Source organism: Strix aluco, chromosome 6 (genome assembly GCF_031877795.1).
Source record: "Strix aluco isolate bStrAlu1 chromosome 6, bStrAlu1.hap1, whole genome shotgun sequence".
NCBI classification, from domain to species: domain Eukaryota; kingdom Metazoa; phylum Chordata; class Aves; order Strigiformes; family Strigidae; genus Strix; species Strix aluco.
Window position 1 is genome coordinate 30,504,341 of NC_133936.1, and position 27,277 is coordinate 30,531,617.

Sequence of the window (27,277 nt, forward strand, 5' to 3'; positions counted from 1 at the left end):
AAGTATGAAACATTTATCCTCCTCCTTCACTTTTTCCTCTTTTAAATCTCTTTGGCCATATTGTATATTAAAATTTCATCTATAAAAGGATATTTTTGTAGAATTAAAGAAAACATCTGATGAAATTGGTAAACGGATATACAGCATTGTAACTTAGAAATGGAATTTTCTTGTTAAGTGTGACCAAAATTTTGGCACATCATCATCTTCCTGAGGAAATATAAACAGTCCCAGTGTTATGAAGTATAACCAGAATTTCCGTACACAGTTTCTAAATACATTATTGAAACTTTTTTTACAAGCAGATACTTGAGAGAACATTATCATTACACATCTCGCATTGTACAAATCAGTAAATTGGAGAGATGGAACAATAGCTCGATGCAATCTTTCTTTCTTAACATTTTTTTTCCTAGCCATTACAGAAGTCTCGCTTAAACAACCCCATTGAAGAATGCAGAGAGAAGGATGACATTTCCAGAAATATTAATAAGTAAGCACAAAAACCAAGCTGAGGCCAGAAGGATCATAAACATTCTGTACATGTTTTATTAGGAAATAGCTGCTTCCCAGAATTCTTAAACAAAAAAACCCCAAAACCCCCCCAACAAAAGACTATTTGCTAATTTCTAATCTTTTCCTTCAATTTGCAGTCTTTCATTTTTCTTTTTCACCTTAAGTATAATAGTATAAGTATCATCTTCTTTCCCATTACAACAGTTTTAAATTCAATATTCCTAGTAGTATTATGTCATGTGTGTAAATGATGACATGTTCATTAATTTGTATCTACCTAATTTAAAAAAGAAAAAAAAAAGTTATGTACCTTTATAGTAGCAGTCTCCTTTCCCTGATGTCAGTACAAAATCAGAGGTATTTCCACTGAGGTAGCTGGGGTTGGCCAAATACAGAATCAGCACAAGGGGGAATGTAGGCTTTCCTTGTCTGTACAGCAGGTAGGTCACTACGATTTCAACACAAGCTGCACCACGAGCACTCTCTGATCAATTCATTCTTATTCTGTTTGGATTAACCTTATTAAAGAAACTTCTGTCGCAAGAGAAACTGGAATAGGTAGGACACATGAATGTATAGCAATTTTCTTTCAAGAAATTTGAAATAGTATCTCAGCAATTAACATAGTCACCTTAACAGATGAAGGCATGCCAGAAGCACACTGAGCAGTGTTGATTCATCCCTACCATGCACGTCACTAGCTATCTGAACCCTCTTAGTTCCTCATGCTTGAACACATCCAACTGCATAGGAAGGAACTTGCTTTCAGAGTGAATTTCATCCTCATATAGAACAGCAGATTAGCAAAGAAAGGAATGCTATCACATGTGATCAGCTATATATCCACACAGGGCAGAGTTACAGCTTTTTGATGAAGAGCAAATAGGTCCTCCATGGAGCAAGCTGTTTTCACACTAGTGAGGCAGAGAAGAGAGGGCAGCGCCAGGCCCTCGATCCTACAGAAGTCCTTCAGCCTACTGTGGGCCAAGACGCTGAAGCAGGCAGAGGACAGAGAGGCTACAGCCAAGCGAGATCTTTGATGAAGGTGTGTCCATACTGTTTATCTATTATAATGCAGACCAAATGGATAGAAATGCCCATAAAGGCAAAGGAGTAACAGCTTTATTATAATGTATTTTCTTTTAAATTTTTTTTTAGAAAACACAAGTTTTATAGGGTGCTTAATCTTTTATCTGGTTAACTTAATTACCAGGAACAGGAAAATTAAAACTTAAGTTATGAAGCACTTGAAAGGCACCTAAGATAGTTTTTCTATAGGCCTGAATACTACAGGTTAAGGTCCAGCACCATTATTGTGGTAAAGAATGACTGCTGTATATCTTGGACCACCTCACCAGAAATGCCAAGCAGTTCCCTGTACGCACAGAGGCTCACGTCTCCAGGCCTTAGAACTGCAAAGCCCATGATTTATCGTTCGTCCTCTCTCGAAGTGCAGCTCCAACTCTCAGTGTTTGGTTGTCGTCTTAAGAGGACAGCTGCACATCAGAGGTGATCACCCCAACACCAGCAATGGAACAGTACGGTACAGTTGGCACACACAAGAAATTGGCTCTGTTTTCACCTGATCCACACTTGGGAGGAAAGCAAAGAAAACAGTTTTATTTTTATTCCAATTTCAATGGCAGCTGTCGGAAAGCTGCTCAGCAGTTTGGAATGTCAGAAGTAGTCCCTTTGGAGCTGGATTAGAGGGAGATGGAGACAGCCAAGAGCACTAAGCAGATAGCTGTGTAACCATGGAGTAAAACTTACTGCATATTCACAAAGAACTACATTCTCTGTCACATATAGCTCACGCTCAAATCTTGAAAGCAAGCCCTAAACTAAACCTTTTCTGTAGGCTCATCTAATCTGCTTTCACTAAATAGCTGTGCAAGATATATATTGGTACAACAGCTCTAAAAATAAATCTGCCAGTCTTACTGGAGGGGAAGCTACAATGCCTGCGAGCCAACAAAAACAATGATTTTTCATTCTACTTAAAGTTCAGGAAAAATATTCATGTTTGCCAAATAAAAAAAAAAACAAAACTGGTGGAAACAGAAAATATTTTCATGCTAAAAGAGGATATTACAAACAATGGAGACTCAAAGTCAAATCTCTCATTATCCTTTTTAAAGGAAATTTCTGAAATATAACGCCCAATTTTTGCAAGAACGATGTAACCTTTAAACAATACTACTGCAAATACTTTGCCATTTAACATTTATATAATTTCTTTAACAAATAATGATGGGACTGACCCACCCCATGCACACACTTTTTTTTTTTTTTAATTTCTTCTGGCCTGCTGGCTGAATTTTCAGCTCTTCTGGCAGTGTTTTTTCAGCTCTGGCCTATTTTTATTTCTGGAGTTATTCCAGGAGTTCAGAAGACAGAAGTTCAATGAAGACAATGTGCAGATAAGTAAACCTGATGATTCTCAGCTTTGAAGCCCAGAAAAAGGTAAAAAAAATTTTAAAAAAATGCTTTTAACACCTCTACTCAAAATTACTTTTTGACTTTTCTTATTACTATTCTTCAGAAGAGGGGGTAGATCAATCAGCTTTTCCATGAGATCAGCCTTAATAAATACCCTAGGGTTACGTAGACAGGTACACAACAAAAAGTAAAATCATTGTTTCTCACCTGTAGCTCAGATGATTTGAAAAACCCAACCGTTGTGTACTGAAACACGTTAACATCATTAACATTTTCCACACAAAGTGCTGCAAGAGGAGGAGGAGGAGGGAGTGTTTCAACCTGTCAGACCATGAGTTGCACAACCTGAGCAATGATAATCTTCTGTAGAGAGGAACAGCTGGCTAATGCCTTACAGCCACATCCAATGTTAGGATAAATCAAATCAACTATGGCTTAAAATGTCCCAATACAGCCACAGAGAGAAAAAAAATTTGCTCTGTCCTCTGTATAGTGGTCAACAAGCCAGTTCTACGCCATTTGCAGAATTAGTTACTTCAAAGCATGAAAACATTTCTAAAGACCCTGGACTTTCAAATGAGAATATGCACTCATTTAAGAAACGCCATCTGAAATTCAGTAACAATGAAATGAAAACTTCATTACTTATAGAAATTAATTTTTCTTCCTAAAAGTAGGTTATACTACAGTTATCTGAGTAAGTTTACACACAAAGACACTACATCCCACTGTCCTACTTTACGCATTGTGAAGTTCTGCAGGAGAGAAGACAACTAGAGAACTAACGGAAGAGAAGTAAAATTGTGTTACATATTAGCAACTAGAAAATTGAAAGAATAGGACAAATAGTCAATTCTCAATATATCTTAATAATACTCTGGAATCTGGATCCCTTATTAAGTCCTGATTCCTTCAGTACTGGAGAGATCTCCCAGCAAAGTGAAAATACATTTTAAAGTGTTCAAGGTAGACTGCCATCTCAGGAGTCAATTACATGATCAGAAAGCATAGCCAGCTCCTCTGGCTTCCTATCTTTGCAGTGATGAAAATGTCAGGATTAGGTATCTGCAAAATATCACAGGTCCACAATTATTTTATGTAGGAAAGACTGGGTCTTATTTCCACTGAAAACAACAGCAAGACTGACTGTCATAGCAAAATGATTTGGCCTAGATTTACTGTAGTGTTATTAGGGACAAATCTACATTACCAAGCAATCATGATATGACACATCAATACTTGCACTATTCAGACCATAAACATATGCTGAGAGAAAGGTCAAAATATTTAGAGGTAAATTCAGTTGTTGCAGATGGGGAAGCTACTCAGCCACAACAGAACCTGAGACAGGCATCGCATGGGACAGAGGCATGGACCTCTCTACACCCTCAGCATCTTCAATTCCGCTACTGACTAATGCAAACAGGAAATAACTGTGTATAGACCACCCTCTTCTCCAGAAACAGGACTGCATCTTTTCACTTTTTAAAAATTTGTTGGGTTCAGAATTTTGTAATTTGAATGCACACTCCTCAAACATACATTTTAAAATAATTGTCCAGGTTGCTTTTTCTAGACTGTTTTTATAAAAGAGAATAAGAGTCAGAAATAGGCTTGGAATGAATAGATTAAACTGAATCCTAGTAGTCTTTCCAGTAAATCCACAAAAAAAAAAATCATTTTAAAATTTAAGTGAGATTGTCTTGCATGCAATCAATAAAGATCTCTATCAGTACTTCAGCCAAAAGCAAAAATAAAAAGAACCATCTCTAATTCTTACCATAATTGGAGGTGTTGTAGAGCATGCTTTTAAACATGAAGTATGTAGTGTCCAGCACTACACAAAAATCAGAGAGGAACAATATCTGATGTAGTTAATACTATCTACTTGGGCATTATTTCCTTAGGCTGTTCAAAGGAAAGACAGAATCCAAACAACTGGAATAAATGCTAATTTATAAGAACTGAGTCACCACAGTGTAGCCTGTATCTTGTACTGGATCTAATAGCTTCCTATGTTACAGCATCTTAAGCTTGTAGTTGATCTCCAGTTCATTACTTCTCAAAAGCTCATTACTTCTCAAAAAGTTATCAGCAAAAGTGGTAACATCTGAATTTCCAATGGAAAAATAAGCTAACATGTGACCTCTAGTCTTACTGTCCTTTTAGGCTTCCACTGTACTTGAGAAGTTACCACAAATCCATTTTTCTCTCTTTCAGAGGTCAACCACATTTTGCACTTAAAAGTGAAAGCACTAGATGCTACAATGTTAGACAGCAGTATGACACTCCTGGCACTGGAAGAGAATTTGTTCTACACTTTGCATACTCTTAAGTTCCATTAGTGCCAGAAAATGTGCCAGTAAGTGAAGAGGAAAAAGTAACATAAACACTCTTATCACACAGTATTTAACACTGGCTGTAGTCAGTCCCATGTTATTGAACTCATGCTGAGGGAGGGATAAAAGGTTTAAGCAGATTGTGTTCTATATTGGATTATGAAATATTTTTGGTAAGAAACTCCAACAGTTTCTACTTCAGTAAATCCTTAAATCTAGATTATCTGTAACATCCTTTAAATTGCATTCAACTTGTGATGCAACTCAATCTCCCACTTTATTATATGTACCAATCAATTCAAGTCAGGCTAGCATTTCTGGTTTGTTGAGACAAGAAAATACTTGAGTTGTTATTTGTTTGCCTATGGAAATTTCCTGAGGTCAATTTAAATACTTTTTTTTAATTTTCAAAAATGTTATTAAACAAAAATATTACTTCATGTTACATTTTTTCTAGCTGTTCAGAATATGACTGAAGCTGTATCAACATGGTTCAGTCTTTTTGCAGATCTGGATCTCCTTTCAAATGCAGATGCCACTGGATATTCAGCAGATGAACTACTTAATGTTTATAGAGTTATCCAACAGGCAAATACTTACGGTATTTTGCTACAGTGGTGTTCAAAACAGAATGGTTTTATTTTACCATTATAAAGAATGCTTAAAACCCAGCTCCAAACACATCACCATCTGGCATGATGGTGGACAATTAAGTTCCAAGGAGAACAGCATTAAAGTATCCTACTATGAGAAAAATCAGTCTCTGGTAACTCCGGTTTGGGACATTTTAGAGCTGTTTGAAAGCCTAATAAGCTGGTATGGTTCAGGGCAAAAAAGATTTGTTTTCTGATACGTCACAGAGGAAAAAAGAAGGGGGGGGAAACTGGATCTAGCTAATTACTTTTTATCCTGTGATCTTCTAAAAATAAAATCCCTGGGGTTACCAGGCAAATACTAGTTCCAGGAAAATACTCCAGGGCATACAATGGACTCTTTTTAATTGTTTTATCTTCAAGGAAATCACATGCTTAGGACTCACACCTCTGAAACAGCAAAACTGTATTTGGGACATAAAAGTGGACAGGATGATGGTATCATTTCCCAACCCTGAGGAAGCCATGACTTTTCATTTTTAACTGCACTTTAAAAGCTTTAGAATTGTTCTGCTGGCTATCTGCAATTTCACTGGAGCTTTTTTGGCAACGAGGGTGAGATTGAGCACAGGTTCTGCACTGTTTTTACTACAGTTAGAAATATAGATCCAGTGTGCCAGAAATGAGGGGACTTGGGTATCTCATGGTTAAAATCTTGATATTGTCAAGGAATCACACACACAAAAAAGTCCAGATTAGGCCAGGATGTAGCCCTTTTATGAATTTGCCTAGTACAAGATGACACTGGTCAAGCTCTGCCTTAACTTGTAATTAACTTCTCACAGCACAAAACCCAGCATTGACCCTCTGTGGGTTCCAGTAAAGCCTTAGGCCATGGAGAATTACACTGCGGGGCATAGTTTGAACATTTCTTTTAGTTTATGCAGCTCTAGCTGCTCTTGCATTTCAGATCCTTTCAGTTCTGACTGCACTGCAGTGGGTTTTAAAGGCTATTTTAACTGGGGTTGTGGCTCTAAAAAGAGATGTATGGCACAACTGAAGGTGCTGTGGAAGAAAAGAACAGGTAAGTAGGTGATACTGCTTTAAACAAGCAACGCAATTGAAGACATGTTTGTGAAACTATGGTCTTTGAATAGCTGCATTTGATGCTGTCCAGAGGTTGCAGTTTAAGATCAGAATCACCCCACGTTGTGACTCCTGAACTAAGTGAACTGACACTTGCCATATGTTTGGCTTACGGTGTGGATGGATATCGGTGGTTTGGGATAGCAGCTGTTACACACCTGCAAGAGAATGCTGCCACCCATCCTACTCTTGAGTCAAGGACATCGCCAAGGACAAAGAAATTTGTTGAAATTTAGCTAACAGCTCCCAGAAACCTGAAGGTCAACTTTATGGGCTGAAGACATGATTTACAACTTGCATCAAAAGTTGTTAGGAAAAGATAATTTTGTGTGGGGAAAGGGAATTGTTCCATACATAGCACAGGAACATGCTGTTAAGCAACCTCTTACCAAGGGATTAAATATCTACAGCTCTCAAACTGTTGAGAATGGTCTAGGGTTCTGGGGTTTTTTTTGGTTGTGGGTTTGGGTTTTTTTTTAAATTTTATTAAACAAACTGCTCCATTTAAACAGAAAATGGAAACAAAAACTTAATCTCAAGAGAAGTAACTCAATTATCTGACTGCTCAGCCCAGTTTGTAGTTTCCCAGCTGATGTTAATGTATTCACTGCAGTAATTATAGCTAATTTTACCTGCAAATTGTAAACCAAATTCTGCTGTAGATCTTCATTTACCCTACACAGCACACGCATATGTCTTAGCAGCTGAGCAGTGCTTCTATGAATTCTGTATACAGAAGGATATTTTTAAGACACAATTAAAATCTTGAATTTGCAAAAGCCATGCAAAAGATTCAGGCTAGACCAGGATGTAGCCCTTTGTTAATTTGTCCGAAACAAGATGTTGTAGGCCAAGGTCTGTCCTAACTTGTAATTAGCTTCAGAGGTTCAGGAAGATGAAGAAGTGCAAACAGAACAGATTCTCACCTCCTGCCTCCCTGACACACACAGCCAGATGAATTCTGGCAGCACTCACTGTTCACAAACTTGCACCTACTGCCAGGAAACAGGGAAACCTCCCTAATAGCCATTTCCATCTACAGTGAAACTATTATTTACAGTGAAACAGTGTTTACACTGGTCAGCTACACATCTATAGTTTAGAAAAGGCATCCACAACATACCGTGTAACAAACAGTTTCTTAACCAACAGCTTAATCACCGCAGTTACATACCCATGCTCGTAAAAGTAGGAATTAACGAACAACGCTCTATTTTGCTTGCAGTAATTATTTTTTTATCTACTATGGGATTTTTTTTTCTTTCCTACAAGCAATGTCACCACAATGTGAAAGTATTATTCATTACGGACATGCTCCTACATCAATACAAGAATTAGTTACAGGGCTGTGGCTTCAGGTATGTGAAACAGGGTTCTGTAAACAGTGCACGACGTGGCAAATAAGGCTTATTTGGCAGGAGTAAGACTTGGAAAAACGGTACATGCAGTGGTAATGAATCCAGCCTATTTCAAGCATGGGAGAACTTCACCTGAATTATTTCCTCCACCCTATTCTAACTTTAAGTCTACCATATGCAGCACTTAACCAGTACGTCTGACAGGTCAACAGTGCTTCTGTAAATGCTGTATACAGAAGGAATATTTTAGGACAGTAGCATCTGAAAAGTTTCAAAGTCTGGGTGGGATAACAACTTCCAAATGCTGAGTAGAGAGCCAAGAGGAGGCAAGAGGACAAGGGGATAGGATAAAACACATGCAGCCGTGGCTTACAACTTCTATACCAATTTGCTACGCAGGTCAAACCTGACTCTAAGAAAAAGCTGAGATACCCACAAAATTCTCCTAGTCCACCTCCTGCCTGGTTTTCTCTCTCACTATCTGAAGAAACAAAATGAGCAGCTATATAACTGAGAAACGTAACTGCTCACAGTGAAATCAGAATTGGAGGACTGTCCAATTGCTCACCACATGGAGTTACTCTTTCAGTTCTCTTTGTCTTCATAGATTATCTTCATCAGCTTCATGTGTCTTGCAGTTTACCTATATGTAATATAAGGTGTGGAAGGAATTTAAACATCAGATGTGTTTACAGTAAAATCATCATTACATGTGTGAAACTATAAATACTAGATTTGTAATTGGTGGTGAAGAAATAGTTTAATGGAGAATGTGGTCATAGCCTATTTAATAAAGAATCAGGTCCTGTTCACCTGGAGACAGGCAAACATCTGCAGACAACTGAACAGGTGAAAAAGAATAAAATGTGAGAAACATCAAATACAGAAAAGACTCTTCTGCTCCAGACTCCCAACAGCTGTGAATTCCTCTTTTACATTTTAACCAAGCAGCTTCTGAGTTAGGTGTGAATTTACCCAAGGACTCTGGCTGTGAAACGCACACTCTTGGGAACTTGATGCTGCTGTTAGATGTATTGGCCCAACCCTTTCCACCAACAGAAAAGCACAAGCCAGCTCTGCTTTGAGGGGTACACACTGAAAATCCTTCAGTTCCTCAAGATTCAGGGAAATCTTCTACCTCTCTCTTCATCCTGGAATGAAAGATAGCTGATAATGATTTTCCAGAAGGGGAATTGCTCCAAGCCTTTTAAACAAATTAGACTTAAATTTACTAAAGAGCTAGCAAGAAACCCCAAATTATATAATTTATCTAGCTCACTATTTCTAGTATAAAGGACTCCTGGCTCCAAATTCTGCTCATGAAGAAACAAGCTTGTTTTGAGTGACCAGAAACATGTAGAATATGAGACTATTTCACCAAACAGTCTAAGTACCTTCCCAGGTCAGCTTCAGCAGTTGCATTCTACGGAATAGTAGTATGAATCTACCAGCAAGAATCCAGGCCTTTTTTCTCAGTACTGTTTCCCATACCCTCACTCCCAGGAGAACACATGCTGAATCCCCCTGCACCCAAAATCCATGGCTTGTGGCATCTCCCCTAATAGTGGAATTGTAAAGTGCTCAGGAATTGACTAAAGCTACTGCAGATGAAGACAGGGAAAGGCAGATTCTCAGGACTATTTTGAGGATGTACTGGAGGAATAAGGGTAGGGATTAATCAGAGATTTCTACCCTGATGAATTTCCTCTGAAAGGGTTAAAAGTGCATATTTTATTGGAAGTAAACACCTACTACCCTCAGGGTAAATCCTCAGGCAACTCTTCAGGCTGTCAGAGCACACAAAAGCTGTTGCTACTAAAAACAAATCCAAATCCATAGCTCAAAGTGATTACTTTTTATTTCAGGCAAAAAAAAAAAAAAGCCCAAAAACATTCCGCTATTGCAGTTTGTAAAATTTTCACTGTTTTCAGTAGAAACAGTTCACAAGTCAGAATTCAAGATTCAAAATAATATTGTGCAAAATAGTACTGGCATAACTACACATAGCAAAGAGACTAGTGTAAATCAAGAATTCCATTGAAATTAGTCGAGCTGCTCCAGTTTTACACCAGTGTACATCACCTCAGAATAGGCCCTTTTTGCAGAACATCCCTGGAATTCCTCTTGCTTACAAAAATTGCCTTACATGCAACAAGTAACCTATCATTACAACATATGCAAGAACACCTCCACAAGTTATCACAGTGTAACAGAGGAAAACATATCAGCCAGTTTCATACAAAGGCAAATCTAATGGCAATTTTGGACACCCCCTGAGTGCTACCCTCAGAAATTGCACATTTCAATAAATGAAATAATTTAGAATAAAGCCAAGCAATATTCTATCTATCAGTACATTGATAATTAGGGTAGATGAGGTGTCCAGAAAGGTTTTTCATTTTTTTTAGCTTACTAGATTTTTTCCAAACAGAGTTGTTTCAAAAGGAATTTGTGTAAGAAATATTAACTTGCAGTGTTATCAGGCCAAGTCCTCTTCTGCAATTCAGGTAGACCTGTCAACACTACATAAGTCTCTGTAGTCAAATACACATCCCAATGAAGAACTATTAAACAAAGACCATACCTTAAGTATTTACTGATGACATGCAATGAAATCGAGCAAGCAGTTAACAGGACTCCATTTACATTTGGAGCATTCAGAGACTGTTGCAGTTCAGTTGGGGTACAGGACTGGAATTTCACAAAACACTTGTGAATAGTTAACATTCTCTCCTCACTTGACTTGACACACAAAGTAACAGTTTCAGAACAATGCATCTAGGTCATTCTTTGTATAAACAAAAGGCTAAGAGCAGAACTGATTTTTAGAGTTGCTGAACACTCACAAACTCATGTCAAGAAAATATACAGGTACATCTTGCAATAAGTGGTCATTTTGTTTCCTGGGATACCCAGGTTTAGAGGAACACTTCCATAAGAACTCTTTGATCACAATGAAACCAATCCTTCCACAGTGCTTTTCATCTCCCTAGGTTAGGAAAGGCGTACCTTCTATTACTTTTTCTAAGAGTGAACGTTTTTGTTTTAATACATGCCAACCTGGTTTGGGTGTAAACCATAACAACATCTTTAGGCTATGACATTTGATAAACGACACACACTTAACCTATGGAATTATATGGAGAAAGCACAGTCCTGACATTCTCAAGTCTTTGGATGCTTTTATGTCAAGGGTCTTTTTTGCAGGTTATATTCATTTCATGAGAACAATTAAGAATTACACACAAGCTTTGGAGATACATCTAAGTGCACATCAGTTCTGGATGAGAACAGGTCTGCAGTCTGTCTATAAAAAAATGGTTCTTATAAATACCAGTCCTGCCTCGAACCATAAAGATAAAAGCAACAGACCTACACAGACTGTATGTGTCTGTGCTCATGATGAGTCAAATGGAAATCAAGATACCCAAGAAGTCACCCTGCAGCACTGATCTTTGTAACTTCAAGTCTCTGGTGACTTTTTATGCATTCTCTCTCACCCTTTCACAGAGAAGCTGTCAGGTATTCACCAAGGAAACATTCAGCAAGGAAATATGGACATCACTGGCAGTGAGTTACTGTGAAGACATCAGTGTTTCAGAGATGGCAGGGAGAGAATAGATAATACTTCAGCAAGGAATTATTGCTGTAACACTGAATTCTATTAGTCTCAATAAGCAACAAGAAGTTAGGCCTGAGGCAGAAGAAAGGTTAATGGATATGACTTTGTGTTTTTCTTTCCAAAAGGCTCAGCTTCGGTGTTTTCTAACAATCTCAGATTCTCAACTCCAGGAAACTGTATTTTAGAACAAACCAAAAAATAGCCCTGAGACTAAACATACTTTTTAAGAGCTGCTATTGCTTTATGTAAATCAAACACAGCAATCATTTACTTCCACAGTATGCAATATTTAATTTTCACTCCCTTTTTCCCCTCACTTGAGATATGTACGTGCAACCAAGAATTTCCTTCCAAGATATATGTACTCAAGCATTATCTGTTACTCTTCCAAGTACTTAAATTTGTTGCTACAGGATTATGGCACCAAGCAAGGAAAGAACAGCTGAAGCAAGTTCAAAGTTTAACATAGAGGTCCTCTTTCCTTGTGCCTTGAGTTGGGGTTTTTTTGGAAAAAAAAAAAAAAGAAAAAAGGATTCCAATAGTCATAGCTGCCACCACAGACCTTAATTACAATGATGACCTCCTTCCTTGTGACTTATGCAGGATTTACAACTGGAGGAACACCATTTAGTATATCTCAGAATCAACTGTCAGTGTTACTGAACACTGTTGCCAGCCTTTAAGTGTGGCTAGAAGTGTAAAACACCAAGAAAACAGGAATATCAAGTGTGTCAAGTTGTGCATAAAAATAGACCTTTAATTTTTCTTAAGCTACAAAGTAGGCAATCAAGGAACTGACTAGGTCTATGCATAGTTCGGATTTAAAGTATGCTAAAAGAACTTGAACTCTTTCAGTAAAACTGCTTGAGTAATGCATGGGTCAACCCCCCAAAAAAACTGAATACCCCACTCTATACATAAAAGAATTTTAAAAAAGCTCCATGCACTCTCAAGGCTATTTTGAAATTTAAATACTTTATCTAACAGCTCTGCTCTGGCACAAGACAGCACATAAAAAGTTTAAGGCTAATTTTTGTATGCACACATGTAAAAGCTGGTCTCAGAACAAGAGCTGTCATATTTTCTTAATTCTGAGTCTTTAGTTGTATTCATAATAAAGTAGAGCTGCCACAGCAATAGCAGAGTTGTCCTGCATATAAAAAAGACTGAACGTTGTCCTGAATGCAGTTTGTTTCTATAAAAAGCAAAAACCTCACACATTTACATTTGGTTTTTATCAGAGCAGCTCACTAATTTGTACAGTACACTGTCCAATAACATACAATGTAAACTACCAAATTGATGCTCAAGTACTACAACAACAGGTGCAAAAGAAAGTCCTAGGGTAAGAAAGTCCACTGCTATTTGGGAGAGTCACTCTGTGACAAAAACACACATCAGAATGCAGTTTTGGTGAAGTCAGTTAAGTCTCAAGGCTGTAATAAAGGCTATTTGTTAACTTTAGCCCTTTGGTTCTTAACCATTCAGTTAAGATCTCCTGATAAAGCACTAGGCAGTTTGGCATTGATGGAGAAACTCTTTACATGCTACTGTTACAGAAACAGAAAACAGACTTACAAGCACTTCCTTCACCTGAATGATCTGATCTTCCACAAATCCAACCATACCAGGTTTATCTAAAGCAGTAAATTTTAGACTTCAAATTGCACTGTAACTGTTTCAGAAGAAACTAATTAATATTCAAAAACCTAGAAAGGAATTATCAACCGGCCAAATTACACAAATGTGCTGCATAAAGCCACTTACTTTAAAACTCTGTCCCTCAACAACTTCTTCAGTGTATCAGAGCTGTTACTTCAAAACAGAGTTCTTTAGTCCCATCTGCACAATCCTATCTATTTTGATGGAAAGAATGATAATAAACCAAGTTCTCTGTGTTAGTTATTTAACAGGTCTAATATTTTAATACTTCCTGGTACATTTTTCATTTGCTGAATTTTTGCATGTTTTAATAAGGGTTCATTATACTATGAACACAGGAGTTGCACATGCTAGTATGATTTACACTTACTTGCTGAATAAAGTACGTTGCTATCATAGTTATTTATGTAGGATTTAAAGGAACAGTAAATGTGCATCAAAACTACAACTACCTGCACAAGTATGCAGGGCTTTTTTTTCCTCCCAGGTGACATGTTTACAACGAACGTTAGCATATTAAGCACTGAACAAAACTGTTATATTTGCAGTATCATCTTTAAATAGATGCAGTTATGAGGGGACCCAAGTATGGAACTGGTCCATGGAAGCTATGTATATGCAAACCAGTGAGAACTCCTCATGTGTAACAGACCAAGATTCAGACCCAGAGACTGTCCATGATGACACTTACTTTGAAATTACTGAATCTAACTCTGTAAAAGAGGTACAAGGTCAATTTGTTTTATAAGTTGATATGACATTGGTATTCAGGTCACTGCAGTTTTTTGGCATATCTATACCGTATTTACTCAAACCCAAGTAATGCATTCCAGGAACACATAAGAGACCTCACTGAAGTTGCTGAAGAGTTTCCATTTGCAATTGCCTTTCCCCCCTTTTTTTTATTATAATTTCAAAGGAACCATAAACTGCTGCATATCAGGACAGACCAGGTATCAAAAAATCCTGTGTTTTACATGCCAGCCTAAGTTGTTAGTCAAAAAGGCAGAACGTATCTGCTGCTGTAAACTTCTGTGTAACAGATACCATGCCTGACAAACCATCTTCAACAGACACACAAAAAACCACTATGACAAAAGGGAATAAATCATGCACAGATATTTCAGTATGATGTGGCCAGGGTCTATAATACAGTGATGAGTCATGTCAGAGCAAATTTGTGCCAAGAGTGACTAATGATTCAGTCTGACTAACTCCACAAGTAGCCAAGCAAGCCTGTAAGAGGCAAGTGGCATATTTTCTGGAAGAAAAAATACCGAGTAAGAGGATAACATGTTTCTTCCCCAACCCTGCACAAAAACCCTACAGACAAATAGAACAATACTGGGGCAAGTGCTTTAAAACGCAATTTTCCAGCCAATAAACAAACACTGGTGGGAATCCTGTGAAGGAAGGAGTTTTAAGAATGTGACTTACCTGAAGCACGAACTTCTGATATCAAAAAAGTGTACACTAATATACTAACACTGCTTTTTGGATACTTTTCTGTTTTAAAAGTTTCAAATGTATTAACTTGCCTTACTTTGTTTAGGGCTGAGGCTGTTCAGCAAGGTCACATAATTTGAGACTGCTGAAATACTTCAACAATCCTTTGGTCCCAGAAGCTGTAAAACAGCCAAGTGAAAAAGAACCTTCCCTACCAAAAAAAAAAAAAGGGGGGGGGGGGGAGATCGTCATCAGGAAAGTGTCTTCTAAACACCATCTGCTACACACAAGAAAAGGCAAATTTTTGTTACAAAATACACATTTTCATACAAAAGACATCTTGCAAAACCATCCGATTGCCCCTCCCTCTGCAGATTACAATGGTAAATGGGATCAGCTGGTTGGTCTTGAGATTTTTGTTTTAATGGGGAAAAAAAGTCAAAGGACACACAGCATCACAACTGGTCCTTTAAATGGCAAAGGATTATGACAGTCTTTGTTTTCACCAGTGTTTAAAAAAGCAGGAGAGAAACAGAACCAGAGTCTTCATAAGAGAAAGTGCAACAGAGTATCGAGCTGCTGCATCCTTCTGAACTTCTCAACGTGTTACCAAACTGTCAATTATACAAACAGTTCAAATTATGACAGTGCCATAAATTGTTAAAACAATGCAAATAGTGTGATCAGAAAGGTCCAGTCAACTGGTTCCAATTTTTTCCCAGTAGTTGCCCAGAAAAATGTCAAGACAATCTAAATCTATCCTTCAGCTTCCTCAATATGTCCCGATTGCTGGAGTATAGAGGTCTGTGGTATTACTGTACTTGTTCCACGAGAGATCCTGTCTTGATCTGTGTTTGTAGACAAGGAGGTCATAGAAATGGGCTGTAACAAACTGGGTGTCATGCCGGAGGAGACAGTCAGGCTGTGTGTAGTGCCCTTAAGTGTGAGATCCTGTGTGGGAAGAAGCGGCTTGAGGATGCTGACAAGACAGAAAGCAGAGCCACTTTTAGGAATGAAATTCACTTTGTTCTTGTCAGGGCAGTAGAAGGCTGGAATTTCATGCAATGCTTTTGGCCTAGAAATAAAATACAACAGTTTTAAAATGACATTGAACAATCAAATTCTGTCAGTGGCAGGTATGTATTGCTGAACATCACCAGAGACAAGGTTTAAACTTGAAGTACTTCAGCTACTCAATAGTGCCTTAGTGACACTTGCACCACATGGCAAACGGCAAGATGGTTTAAACTGCTTGTTTACATATACTATGAGATAAACAGGATGTTCTTAGGGCAGGCTGTCTCCAAATCCAAGACAGACACAAACTTCATGCTGCAGATCACAAACCCTGTCCATGAATTGGCATATCCAATACATGAGAAAGTATTCTCGATCACGTTCTCCAGAAACTTTCACAACCCAACAAGTTCTGCCCAGACACTCTTTATACAGCAAGCCTTGTGAAAGAAAGCTGGCATAGCAATGTTCCCAATATTGCACATCTAAGAGCTGTTCATGATCATAGGGGGATCCCCTTTTTTAGACTTCTGCCTCCTTTGTATGTTCACCTAATCATGTCCTGAATCTCTGTAAAATATCAGCCTGTCTTACTTAAAAACTCAATGCAGAGAGTAAGATGTAATATTCCCAAAGTGGCATTCATGATAAAGTACCTATAAGCTGGGAAGGACATGTGGAACACACATTTAGATCTTGACTTGCAGTTTTGCCATCTCAGCATATAATTCAACCAACTCAGAGACACGCTTTATGGAAAAGAGAGCTGGAAGGGAAATTGTGGATAGTACAGGAATGCCTTCTGTGTCTATCTCTAACCCTGCAATGTAAATCTACTAAGCTAGTCTAACTCCACTTTAAGACAAAACTATGGGAATTTGTTCCAAAGCCTCTCCCCCCTGCTGGAAAATAACCACTAGAAATTTATACTCCTTTTTTCCTGTTGACAGCATTGTCCTTTAGCCTATAACCTCCCCCTCTCTTCCATGTAAGACAACCATATGTACTTCTATCTTCATTCTACTAGGCCAAGCAAGCCAAACTCTCACTATACTCTTGTAAGAGATACTCTACTCTGCAAAGTAATTCTGTTCATGAAAAAGGGTACATTTCCATGTCTAGCTGATTCTCCAAGTGCCCAGAAAATTCACCTGCATTTATAAATTTCTTCCCAAATGAAAATCCTGTAAACTTCAAACAGAAATATGTTAAACAAAGGTTGAGCTTTAAATAGTTACACTCATGTATTCCATGTACGTGTGGAATGCAAGTACCAGATGTGAGAAAGATTTTTGCATGAGACTGCAGTGTCTAAGAACTGCCATAGCCAGGTAAAAACTTCTGTAGAAGCCTGTTTCACTCTACAGCAAAACAGTCTTACAGCTACGCAGCAAGGACATCCAAAAAGAAATGCAAATGCAAGTCAAACCACAATAGAACATGTTCTTGAAGCAGATGAAGACTATCTACTCTGTTGGCAACATAGTTTACACACTCTAAAATAAAGACAGGTAACTTAAGTTACTGTAATCCTTTCCACATTGCTATGGAGAGGCCATAGAGACCTCTCAAAATCCATATGCAGAGATCAGAGATGGAAAATATACTAAGGCAGCTATAATTTTTTTAACTACTACTTATACTAGATGGCATTGTTCAGATAATATAGGCATAAGAGAATTACAACCAAATTATACTCCTTGTGTGATGAAATGAAATTTTTAACTATAGGTTAAGATTCTTGAATCCAAGTGACATAAGGGTATAAAAACTCCACCACAAATAATAATAAAACATAAAACCCCCAGAATATTCTCAAATGACAGAAGTTGGCTTTTTCAGAATAACCGAAGCATCAAATACTCCGGGTCAAATTCACTCCTCTGTCACTTAAAGTTTCACAACTACACAGATAGAGCTGAAAAGAATAGAGTCTTCAGAGTCTAGATTACTGGATGTGCCTGTCAAGCTGTGACATATATTACCTGATGCACCTGCATTACAGCTTCTTATCACATCTCTCTGTACCTGATTGAGTTCCTCCCCCACTATCTGCCAGGTAAGAGATAGTCCTCTCAGGTTATGCTGGTTTTAAAAAAAACTCTCTCAAGATTTTGATTTTAACACAAAATTCCATCAATAAAATACATAAATACATACCAGTATATAGTCACACAAAACAACAGAGTTCGGGCTGTTCACATGGTTTTAGCAACTGAACTAATAATTCTGATCTGGCACAAAATGAATAAACCAATAGGTAACACTGAATGTTGAATGTTATTTCTTACATAATAAAGATCAACTTACAAGCTTTCCTCAAAGACTTTCACCTTTTCACAGCCCTCTGGAGGTTCACGCTTGAACATGTAGCTGTTGTTGGGTTTTGGTGAGGTAGCATATTTTGGCAAGGGAGAATTATTACCATTCTCTGCAGGAACAGAGTATCTCATTACTTAAATGTGTCATGCTATAAAAAACCCCAATATCTTCAAATGCCCCCCAAACTGAAATACATTTCATTACCAATGTCATAAAATTAAGAAACTTTTTCATTCGCCACCAAGTATTCATTTGCAAATAAGCTTCTTATCTCAATTCCCTCCCTCCTTTCTATCTCTCCTTATATCATTTTCAGGCTCCTCTGCAACCTCTGTTCATTCCTGGACACTTTCAGTTTGTAACTGCAAACCTGAATCTATGGTCCTGTGTCATTACCATCTAGCCAAAAGAAACGGGCAGATGCAATATTCCTTAAAAAGCAGAACAGGTTTATGTTGAATTATAAAATTCTCCTAATATATCTCAGAAGAGTCTGGTAAAAAAAGAGTAGTTAAAAAACACCAAACATTTAAACTTTTATGAGTATATGTATGAAATGCTGGAAGGTTGCCCATTTTGTCCAGATCATAAAAAATACCTGACACAAGTAACAGGACTAGCCTACTTTGACGTTCCACCTATTGTTGTACACTCTTGCTTTTTCCACCTAGCTTAAAGTACTTGATGAATCTATTATTTAAAAACAAAAACTTGTCTCGGAAGCACATTCCTCCGTCACATCAATTCAGCTTCAATTACAGAGCACAAGATACTGTGCACACAGCATTTGGAGCAATTTGGAAAAAACAGATCACTTGCAAATCAAAAAACGTTCTATCATTTCTCCATGGATGTGGGAAACAAATCCCCTCTTTTACTACATGTTCAGGCACATAGCAATGAGTTAAAGTTTAGCATTGTTGAACTTTTCAAGTTACACAGTACCTTTATCTCTGGAATCAGCAATAAGATCATCTGTAGAACATGGACTTTCTTCACTGCCTTCATTAGAAATGGTAAGAAATGAGGTTGGAGATACTGACTGGGAGCGGCTGCTGTTGTTACTACCCACGTCTGCTCCACCAGGCGTTTGGGTATCAATGCTGCGAGTACTACTACTACGCTGAACCAACGGAGGTGGTGCACGGTGCCCATCTGGAATATCTTGAGGCTGTTAAAAATAAAAGGTATCAGATGGCTGCTCTTGTCTGGTTAGCAGCTTCTTTAAATCCAGTAATGCTGAGGGTTTTTTCAGGTTTCATAAAACTGAAGTAGAAAATTTTATTCATTACAGAAGACTCCAACAGAAAATAAAATAAGTCAGGTTCAGAAACTAAGGGCAACACTTTTCAAGATTTCACAGAATCGCTGAGGTTGGAAGGGGGGACCTCTTGAGATCACCTAGTCTAACAGCCCTGCTCAGGCAGAGTCAGCTAAAGCAGTCTGTCCAGGACTGTGTCCAGTCAAGTTTTGAATATCTCCACAGACAGTGATTCCACAACCTCTCTGGGAAACTTGCTTCAGTTTTGAATACCCTTGCACATTAAAAAAAAAAAAAAAAGTGGTGTTCTTGCATTTAGATTAAATGTAATGTTTTTTAATTAATGCCTGATGCCTGTTGCCCTGTTATTAGGTACTACTGAGAAGAGTTCAGCTCCCTCCTCTTCATTCCTGCACATCAGATATTTATACACACTGATAAGATCCCTCTGAGCTTTCTTTTCTCAAAGCTGAACAGTCCCAGCTCTCTCAGTCTCTCCTCATATGCAAGATTTCCAGCCCCTTAATCATCTTCATGGCCTGTATTTCTGATATTTTGGAACTAAATTTACCTCTAAAAATGCCTAAAAATAAAATGAAAGTTAAAAATGGGCAAGTTATGCTTCAACGGCGATGGGGACAGTTCAGCATGGGCACAGAGAAGAAAAAGTTACTCATAAGCACTCAAAACAGACCTTTTGCCTTTTCCCCTGTTTTACTAAGACTTCTTATTTTATTGGAAAACTAATTACATCACAATAATCACAGAGGAAAAGGTTCAGATTCAAGCTTTAACTCTTTCCTTCCTTTTACTTTCCAGGAGACTTTTCAACTACCTTTATTAAAGAAAGAAAAATTAGTTCCAGACAAATTTAATTCAAAAACTGTGCAAACTAAAGCTTATGACTTAAAAACCTCAAAGCAAAACCAAAAAAATTATAGAAAACAATCATGGTGGCAGATACATACAACAAGCTGTTCCTCTTTGTCTCCTGTCTCCTTAATTATTATCTCAATCTCCTGATTCAGTCCTTCTACACTGTTTCGGAATCGTGATCCTGTTGATTTGGTAATAGGTATCACAGGAACAAGAGCACTCTTTGGGATGGGAGCCTGAAGAAACAAAAACAGTGAGAAAGCAGTGTAGATTTACTTACAAAACAGTTACTATTTCTACTTGAAAGTGAGCCTTTAAACAGAACACATCCATGCCTCAATACCAAGGATTTACATGAAACCATAGTGATTGTGTTAAAATGGATGCCTTAAATGAAGACACAGCTATCGTGAATTTTGTGTCAAATTTAATTTCTAGCAAGAAAAGCTTTCAAGCTAGTCTCAAGGTTTCCCTTGGTATGGTCTGCCTCCAACTTGACACTGCTTTACAAGTGAAAATTTAACAGCAAGCATTTAAAAGTAAGGAATTTTGAAGCCTTTAAAATATATTCACATTCCTTCTGAAGTGAGCTGTACCACAATTTCACTTCCTTTGCTGTGGAATTTACCACTTGTAATTTCATTAAAACTATATTTTAATGGAAGTCTGTTGTCACCTACAGTAACATGACACATGCAGAAAGAAAATTATTCCACAAACGCAAGATTGCACTAAGCTAGAAATGAAGACCAACATAGTAACTATTTAAGTCAGAATAAAAGTTTGACAAAACAGTTTAAGACAACGTTCACAAAAAGAATAAAATCCCAAACCCAAATGTTAATACATAGTTGCTTCAGAATGAGGATTAACATTTTAAAAAACAGCGTTTCAAAGTATGCACGAAAATTCCATTCTCAGAAAACATGTTACTACTGAAGTCTTCCAAAGGTCCTTTTGGTACACCACAACTTCTCAAGATTTCCCATTCTCTCCATGAGCATCCTCCCCTCTGTTAAAAAATCATGCTAGCAGAACATTAGAAGATTCTGCCTTAAACTTCAAAGCAGACTCTTGGTGATTATACAGGATACTACTACAGATAATGGAATGCTTCCTGCAAACATTTAGTTCAATTCCAAGAACAGCATGACACTTAAAGTCACAGTAGAATTCCTGTGTAAAATTCCTAGACTCTGTGACCTAGTGTGCTGTGATTGAGAATATCTCCTCTACTGATCGAAGGATGGTAGCATTCTCACCTGGTCTTCAAAGCGGTTGGTTTGTGGTTTTTTTTATTTTTCCTCTAAGTAACAAGACTGTGCATAGACAGACACCAAAGCATCATGACTTTGCATGTGAATTCTCAAGAACTATGCAAAATTTGTCTGACAGAAAAACTACCTTAGAAAAATTAATGTAAACAAGAGAATTCTAAGTGCAAATCACAATACAGACTTATTCTCACAATCACAAATCTCTAAGGCAGCAAAACTTATAAATTATATTGGGTTTGCTTTACCAAAACATTAGGATAGCTACAAAAAAAAGACTTGCACAAGGTCTACAAAAGCTTCTGTTCAGGAAATGTTTGTGACTCTGTTTATGTCAACAAAAACTAAACATTCTCACAATGGCCAAACTTGGAAAGATTTTCAAAAGTCTTGCCTGAAGATGAAAAAAAAAACCAAACAGAAGCCACTGAAGAAGAGCACAAAAAGCTCTGAGAAAACAACCCCGCTAATTCCATTTCAAACAAGGCCTTGGATCAACAGTCCAGTAAATACAGGTCAATATCCAGTCATAATACATGTATATCAGCACAAGTTTAGGCACTAATAAAGACTGTTTATGCACCCAGTTATTAAATATATACATTCTTAGGACAAAATGAACTTGTTAAAAAGTAGAAAGCAGAACACAGATATGCTCATCTAAGATTTCAGCAGCCATTAGCAAAATGTGGAAATTCTCCATCCTTTAAATATGATTGCCTACCACAGAGATTCTTAGAATCATGGTCCTATTCGAAGAGCTCAAAGTAGAAAACCGCAAGCTGCTCCAACAGAGTTCATTATGGTTCAATATAGCATGTTTCACTTCTAAGAGAAATAATATTCTGTACATGACTGAGGATGACTTGTTAACCTGGAGTGCTGGAGGGTGGAAAGGGAAGGAAGTACTGTTACAGTAGTGGAACAATGAGCCTCAAAACAAGAAACTTTATATTAGAAATACTGCCTCCAGAGGTCTGCCTGGAGTTGGCCCCTGACATACAGGAATAGGCTACCAACAACTGACTACTCATCTGCATATTTGGGAATGCACAAAATGAAGCAAGGTGCCAAACACAGGATAATAATTGCAGTGCTCACATAATAACACACTGTCAGGGAGTTTTGATGCAGGACAGTTACAGAGTCTTGAAACTTACAGGTGTGGCATAAACTCATGAGATAAGAAATGTGGGTGATGACAAATCTAAATTGTTCACAGGCATTTTAGAAATATGCTCTAAGATCTTCCAATTTTTCAAGAAGCAACAGAACTTTAAATAGAATCCAAGGACTTTTGAAGCTTTTGCATATTAGCATCAAACCATCCCAAGGTTGAAAGCATCTCCAAAAAGGAAGTGTTCTATCTATGTAAGGTGGTAAGAGTGACACACAAAAAACACCCCACTGCAAACTGTATGCAGTTGGTCTCAACATTAGTGGTTGCTTAGGATCAATCAATTGGTAAAACATTAAGGACACATTCTTTCCAGGAAAGTGAAAGGAGGGTGCTTGATGGTTCATAGTGTCAAGTAGCAGCATCAGCCAAGTACACTCAGGAAAAAAGATTATTTTTAAAGACCTAATCTATTAATTCTTCCATTTGGCTTCAGCTCAGGCCTCAATTCTAGTTTCTCCATTACATTAACACTGAGAATAAAGGAAGATCCCATTGGTTTGACTCCTGTTTACAGATTTAGTACCATGCAATTAATTAAAAATCCAACGTTCTCAGAGGCATCCTGAGATCACCAGAGGAGCCTGTGACTTTTCTGCAAACCCCTCTTCGTGTAGAGGCAGAATGGAACATTTCTGGCATCATGGAAAAAAAAAAACAAACAAGCAAAAAAACATTTGATCATTCTGGGAAAAAAAAATTGTAATCAGCAGCAAGGACTTGCTCAAGTTCCTCAGCAACTATTTCCTGATTCTGAGTAAAGGGACAGTCATAGCTAACAAGCTTATTCCATAGAGATTGTATGGATTTATTTCTTCAAACAAAAATCATAGAAGAAAGAAGCACAACTAAACAATAAGTTGGAGGCTTAAGTGGTAAGAACCACTGTAAAAATTTTGGTAAAACTAAGAATTGTGGGAGAGCTTAAGTGTTTATTAGTAGGGAAGAGGAAATAAATCCACTGGAATTACTTCTTTTAGTTTTAACTAGAAGAGTAAGCCATTTCCAGAATGTTAAACAGAGTTTACCTGGTCTCTTTGAAGAGACTACCAAGGCAATTTCCTTACATATTTTCTCAGCCTTGTCAGGAATCCAGCTTCTTGAGCTCAGAAATCTTTGTATGACCCTCTGGAGTCACCATCTACAAGTTTCCTTCAAGTTGGGAATGTAAAAAAAATTTCTAAATATTCTAATCACTAACTGCAAGTTTTTCCACAGAGTCCTTTCCACAAATCCTGAAGGAACTGAGCTGCTGCCAGAAATTCTAATCTAGCAGTTCCCTAGAAAGGAATGAGAAAGCCTAGGAACTTTGCCCTTGATGCCTACAGTTACAGATTTTCACTCTGACTTAGAAAGCAGCCTCTAAATGCCAATAATCTAAACCCTTCACTTAACTCTTTTTGAAGCCTTCTGTATCTTCCCCCCTTCGAAAGTAGCTCAACACAGCTGGCACAAAATTTACCAAGAAAAACAATGGTTTGTTTTGTAACACAATGCTGGAAAAGCTACTTTGCCTCAGTTTATATTTTATAGTCTGTTTCACAAGCCCAAAAACTAATTATCTGTTGTGCAATGTTTTATTCACATACTCTAAGATTTGGCAGAACGCAAAAGACCTCCATACAAGATGCAAAATTTCATGAGCATAATAATAAAGTAATTATGATGCCAAAAAAATTTATATACATAACTGGGGGTGGTGGTGGTGGGGTGTTTCAGAGTAGTGGCATCACTGTTCATTTTCAAAATTAAAAACCACTAAGATTATCTATGTTAAAGTGACAACAGTTTAGCATTCAGAAACCTACACATAGAATACCAAGCCAAACCTGTTAGACTACATGTAATTCTTCAGTGTATGGAAAGGTCTACACCAGAAGTTCCTCAGTACACTTCTTTGTTTGGTTGAAATGCCTCAATTGCCCACAAGTACAGAACAATTCCTCAAACAAGTTCTACAAATTTGGATAGAATACCTGCATCAAGTATTCTGACCTGCCTTTTTTTTTTTTTTTTCTTCTTTTTTTAAATGTCCCAACAATTTTCATAAACTTTCTTGAAAACCTCTAGAAAGGGATTCAGTCATTTACTTATTTTTCTACTTCCATCATTTTGGACTTCTGATTTGAGCTATATCAGTCACTAAGATTAGCAGCATGCTACACTGCACCCCTACTTCAGTAAAGCAGATCAAAATGTAGGAATTTATACTAGACAGCCTGTTTCAAATTCAAACTGTTCTTCTGCTATACAGAAGAGGAAGAGGAAACAGTTTCTGTTTTGAGATTTAAAGAGTTTGAAGAAGTAATTCCTACATTGTTATGTCAAAAAATGTCATTCTAAAAAAAATCCTAAATACAATACTTCTAGTAGCACAGAATTCAAACTAATAACAAACTGGATTCAAAAGGCACTTATGTCCTGAAAATTCATGACTCCTAATTAAATGAACTATAGCAGAGTTAAGTTCAGGTCTGAGACAAAAGATGCTACTTATCAGGACTATGTATGGTTCCCCCTTGTATTTTTCTTTCATCCTTTATCAGAATGGGTAAGTACATGTAGAGCAAGACACATGCTGATGTCACAACAGCTTCCTTCCCTGGCCTAAATAATTTCCAGAAGGATGGAATGGCAGAAAGGAAATAGTTTGCATTAACTGGTATCAAACTACAACATATATTAGAACAATGCTAACTGCATTTCAGAAGTAATTTGGAATACAATTAGATTTGCAGAGAAACTTCACAACTGAAGCATTTTCTCAATTCACAACACTGACAGTTTCACCATTTCTTTCAACTACACTGACTTGCAAGGCAATTGTGAGGGATTTGTTCTTTCTGTAACTGTCAAAAAAAATTGTGTGTGTATCATAAATATACATTCAGGAGATATCAGTAGGGGAAAAAAAGTTTTCTTCTAAAAAAAATGACTAAGTTTTTCTACTGGTTTTCTTGAAGTTACTCAAGCAAAACAGACTTGAGAAAGGATCTGTGTGTCTAATAGCCTGTAATTTTTTTCCACCTGCTATTAATTCAGCTAAAAATATTACCTCTGCAAACCTGACCTCATTAACAGTCTTGAGAGAGAACTAAAATTGCATGCAGAACATGTGGTGGCCTAACCATCACAATTTCTGAAGTGATTACTACTTAAAATCTCAAGGCATGATAAATGACAGAAAAAAAAAAAAAACATCTTACAAAGGCTGAATGAAGCCATGGAGAGTATAAACACTTTTAATAGAGCACATAAAAATCCCATTGAATAGCCTTTTGTCAGTTAAGCTCTCTAAATCAGTTCATCATAGGATTAGAAGTGCTATTGTCAAGACACAAAATGTGATCAGCAAAAACTACAACTTTATCTGAGTGTATCATTTTACTACCAGTTTGCTCCATTCCATATTCTACACGCAAATTCATAATTGTTACAGCAATGTGTAATGAAAAAGATAATCTACAGTTTTTAGATTAAACATTATCTGTCATCCTTTTGTAGAGTCTGCAGAATGCATTTTAAAATTCTTGCTTTAAGGAAGGATTTAACTATCTGAAATTCTTTGAAAGTGGGAGTTCAAAGCCAACCCAGCCAAGTAACAAAAAGTTCAGGGACCCCATACACTCAAGGAAGTCAAAAGGAAATGGTTCTATTTCACAGAATTCACCTATAGCTACAACATATTTAGCAGTATGTGGTATTTCTAAGTTCCCTTTAAGACAAATCACAACCCTGAAAGGAGTTAAAAATAGTATTGGCTACCCAAAATGTCCAAGAAGCACACAGCCTTACCTGACTGTGGTTAATGGCTGCATGGTTACCATGAAATGGAGACTGTCTTTCTTTATCGCGATGATGCCTGCTGCTGTGTTTGCTCCTCTGCAACTGTTGACGTAGTTTTGCAATCTAATAAAGGAAAAATTCACCAGATATATCCAGGTACACACATTGTTTCATCAATTTATTCCATCACTTAGTTAAAATTCTTTACTACCACAACGTTCATAATTACTGCCAGCACTAAATTAGACTTAAGCTTTTGCAAACCTGACATGTTAGCTACCAGTTCAGCTGAAACCCAGAAGATACCTCTGGAAGTTTAATGGAAGAACTTGAAATATGTAAAGTTTGAAAGTAGTTTGGTCACTGCTGCATTTCCTCTTTTGATGAAGCATGTCACCTGCATTTGACACTTCCTTTCCCACACAGATTAAAAATTTTCATAG

At 37.3% G+C, this 27,277-nt stretch overlaps 1 protein-coding gene across 1 annotated transcript in view; it reads right to left on the reverse strand.

Moving 5' to 3' along the window:
• Positions 1-10,231: 10,231 nt before the first annotated feature.
• Positions 10,232-27,277, reverse strand: part of FAM117B (family with sequence similarity 117 member B) — a 30,036-nt gene continuing 12,990 nt past the window's right edge. Inside the window, exons 4-8 of the mRNA XM_074829413.1 lie at positions 26,844-26,957; positions 20,690-20,833; positions 19,406-19,631; positions 18,449-18,569; positions 10,232-16,196 (exon numbers count right to left, since the gene is read on the reverse strand). Coding sequence (XP_074685514.1) covers positions 15,878-16,196; positions 18,449-18,569; positions 19,406-19,631; positions 20,690-20,833; positions 26,844-26,957 — 924 coding nt within the window. The 3' untranslated portion in view covers positions 10,232-15,877. The remainder of the gene's footprint in view (positions 16,197-18,448; positions 18,570-19,405; positions 19,632-20,689; positions 20,834-26,843; positions 26,958-27,277) is intronic.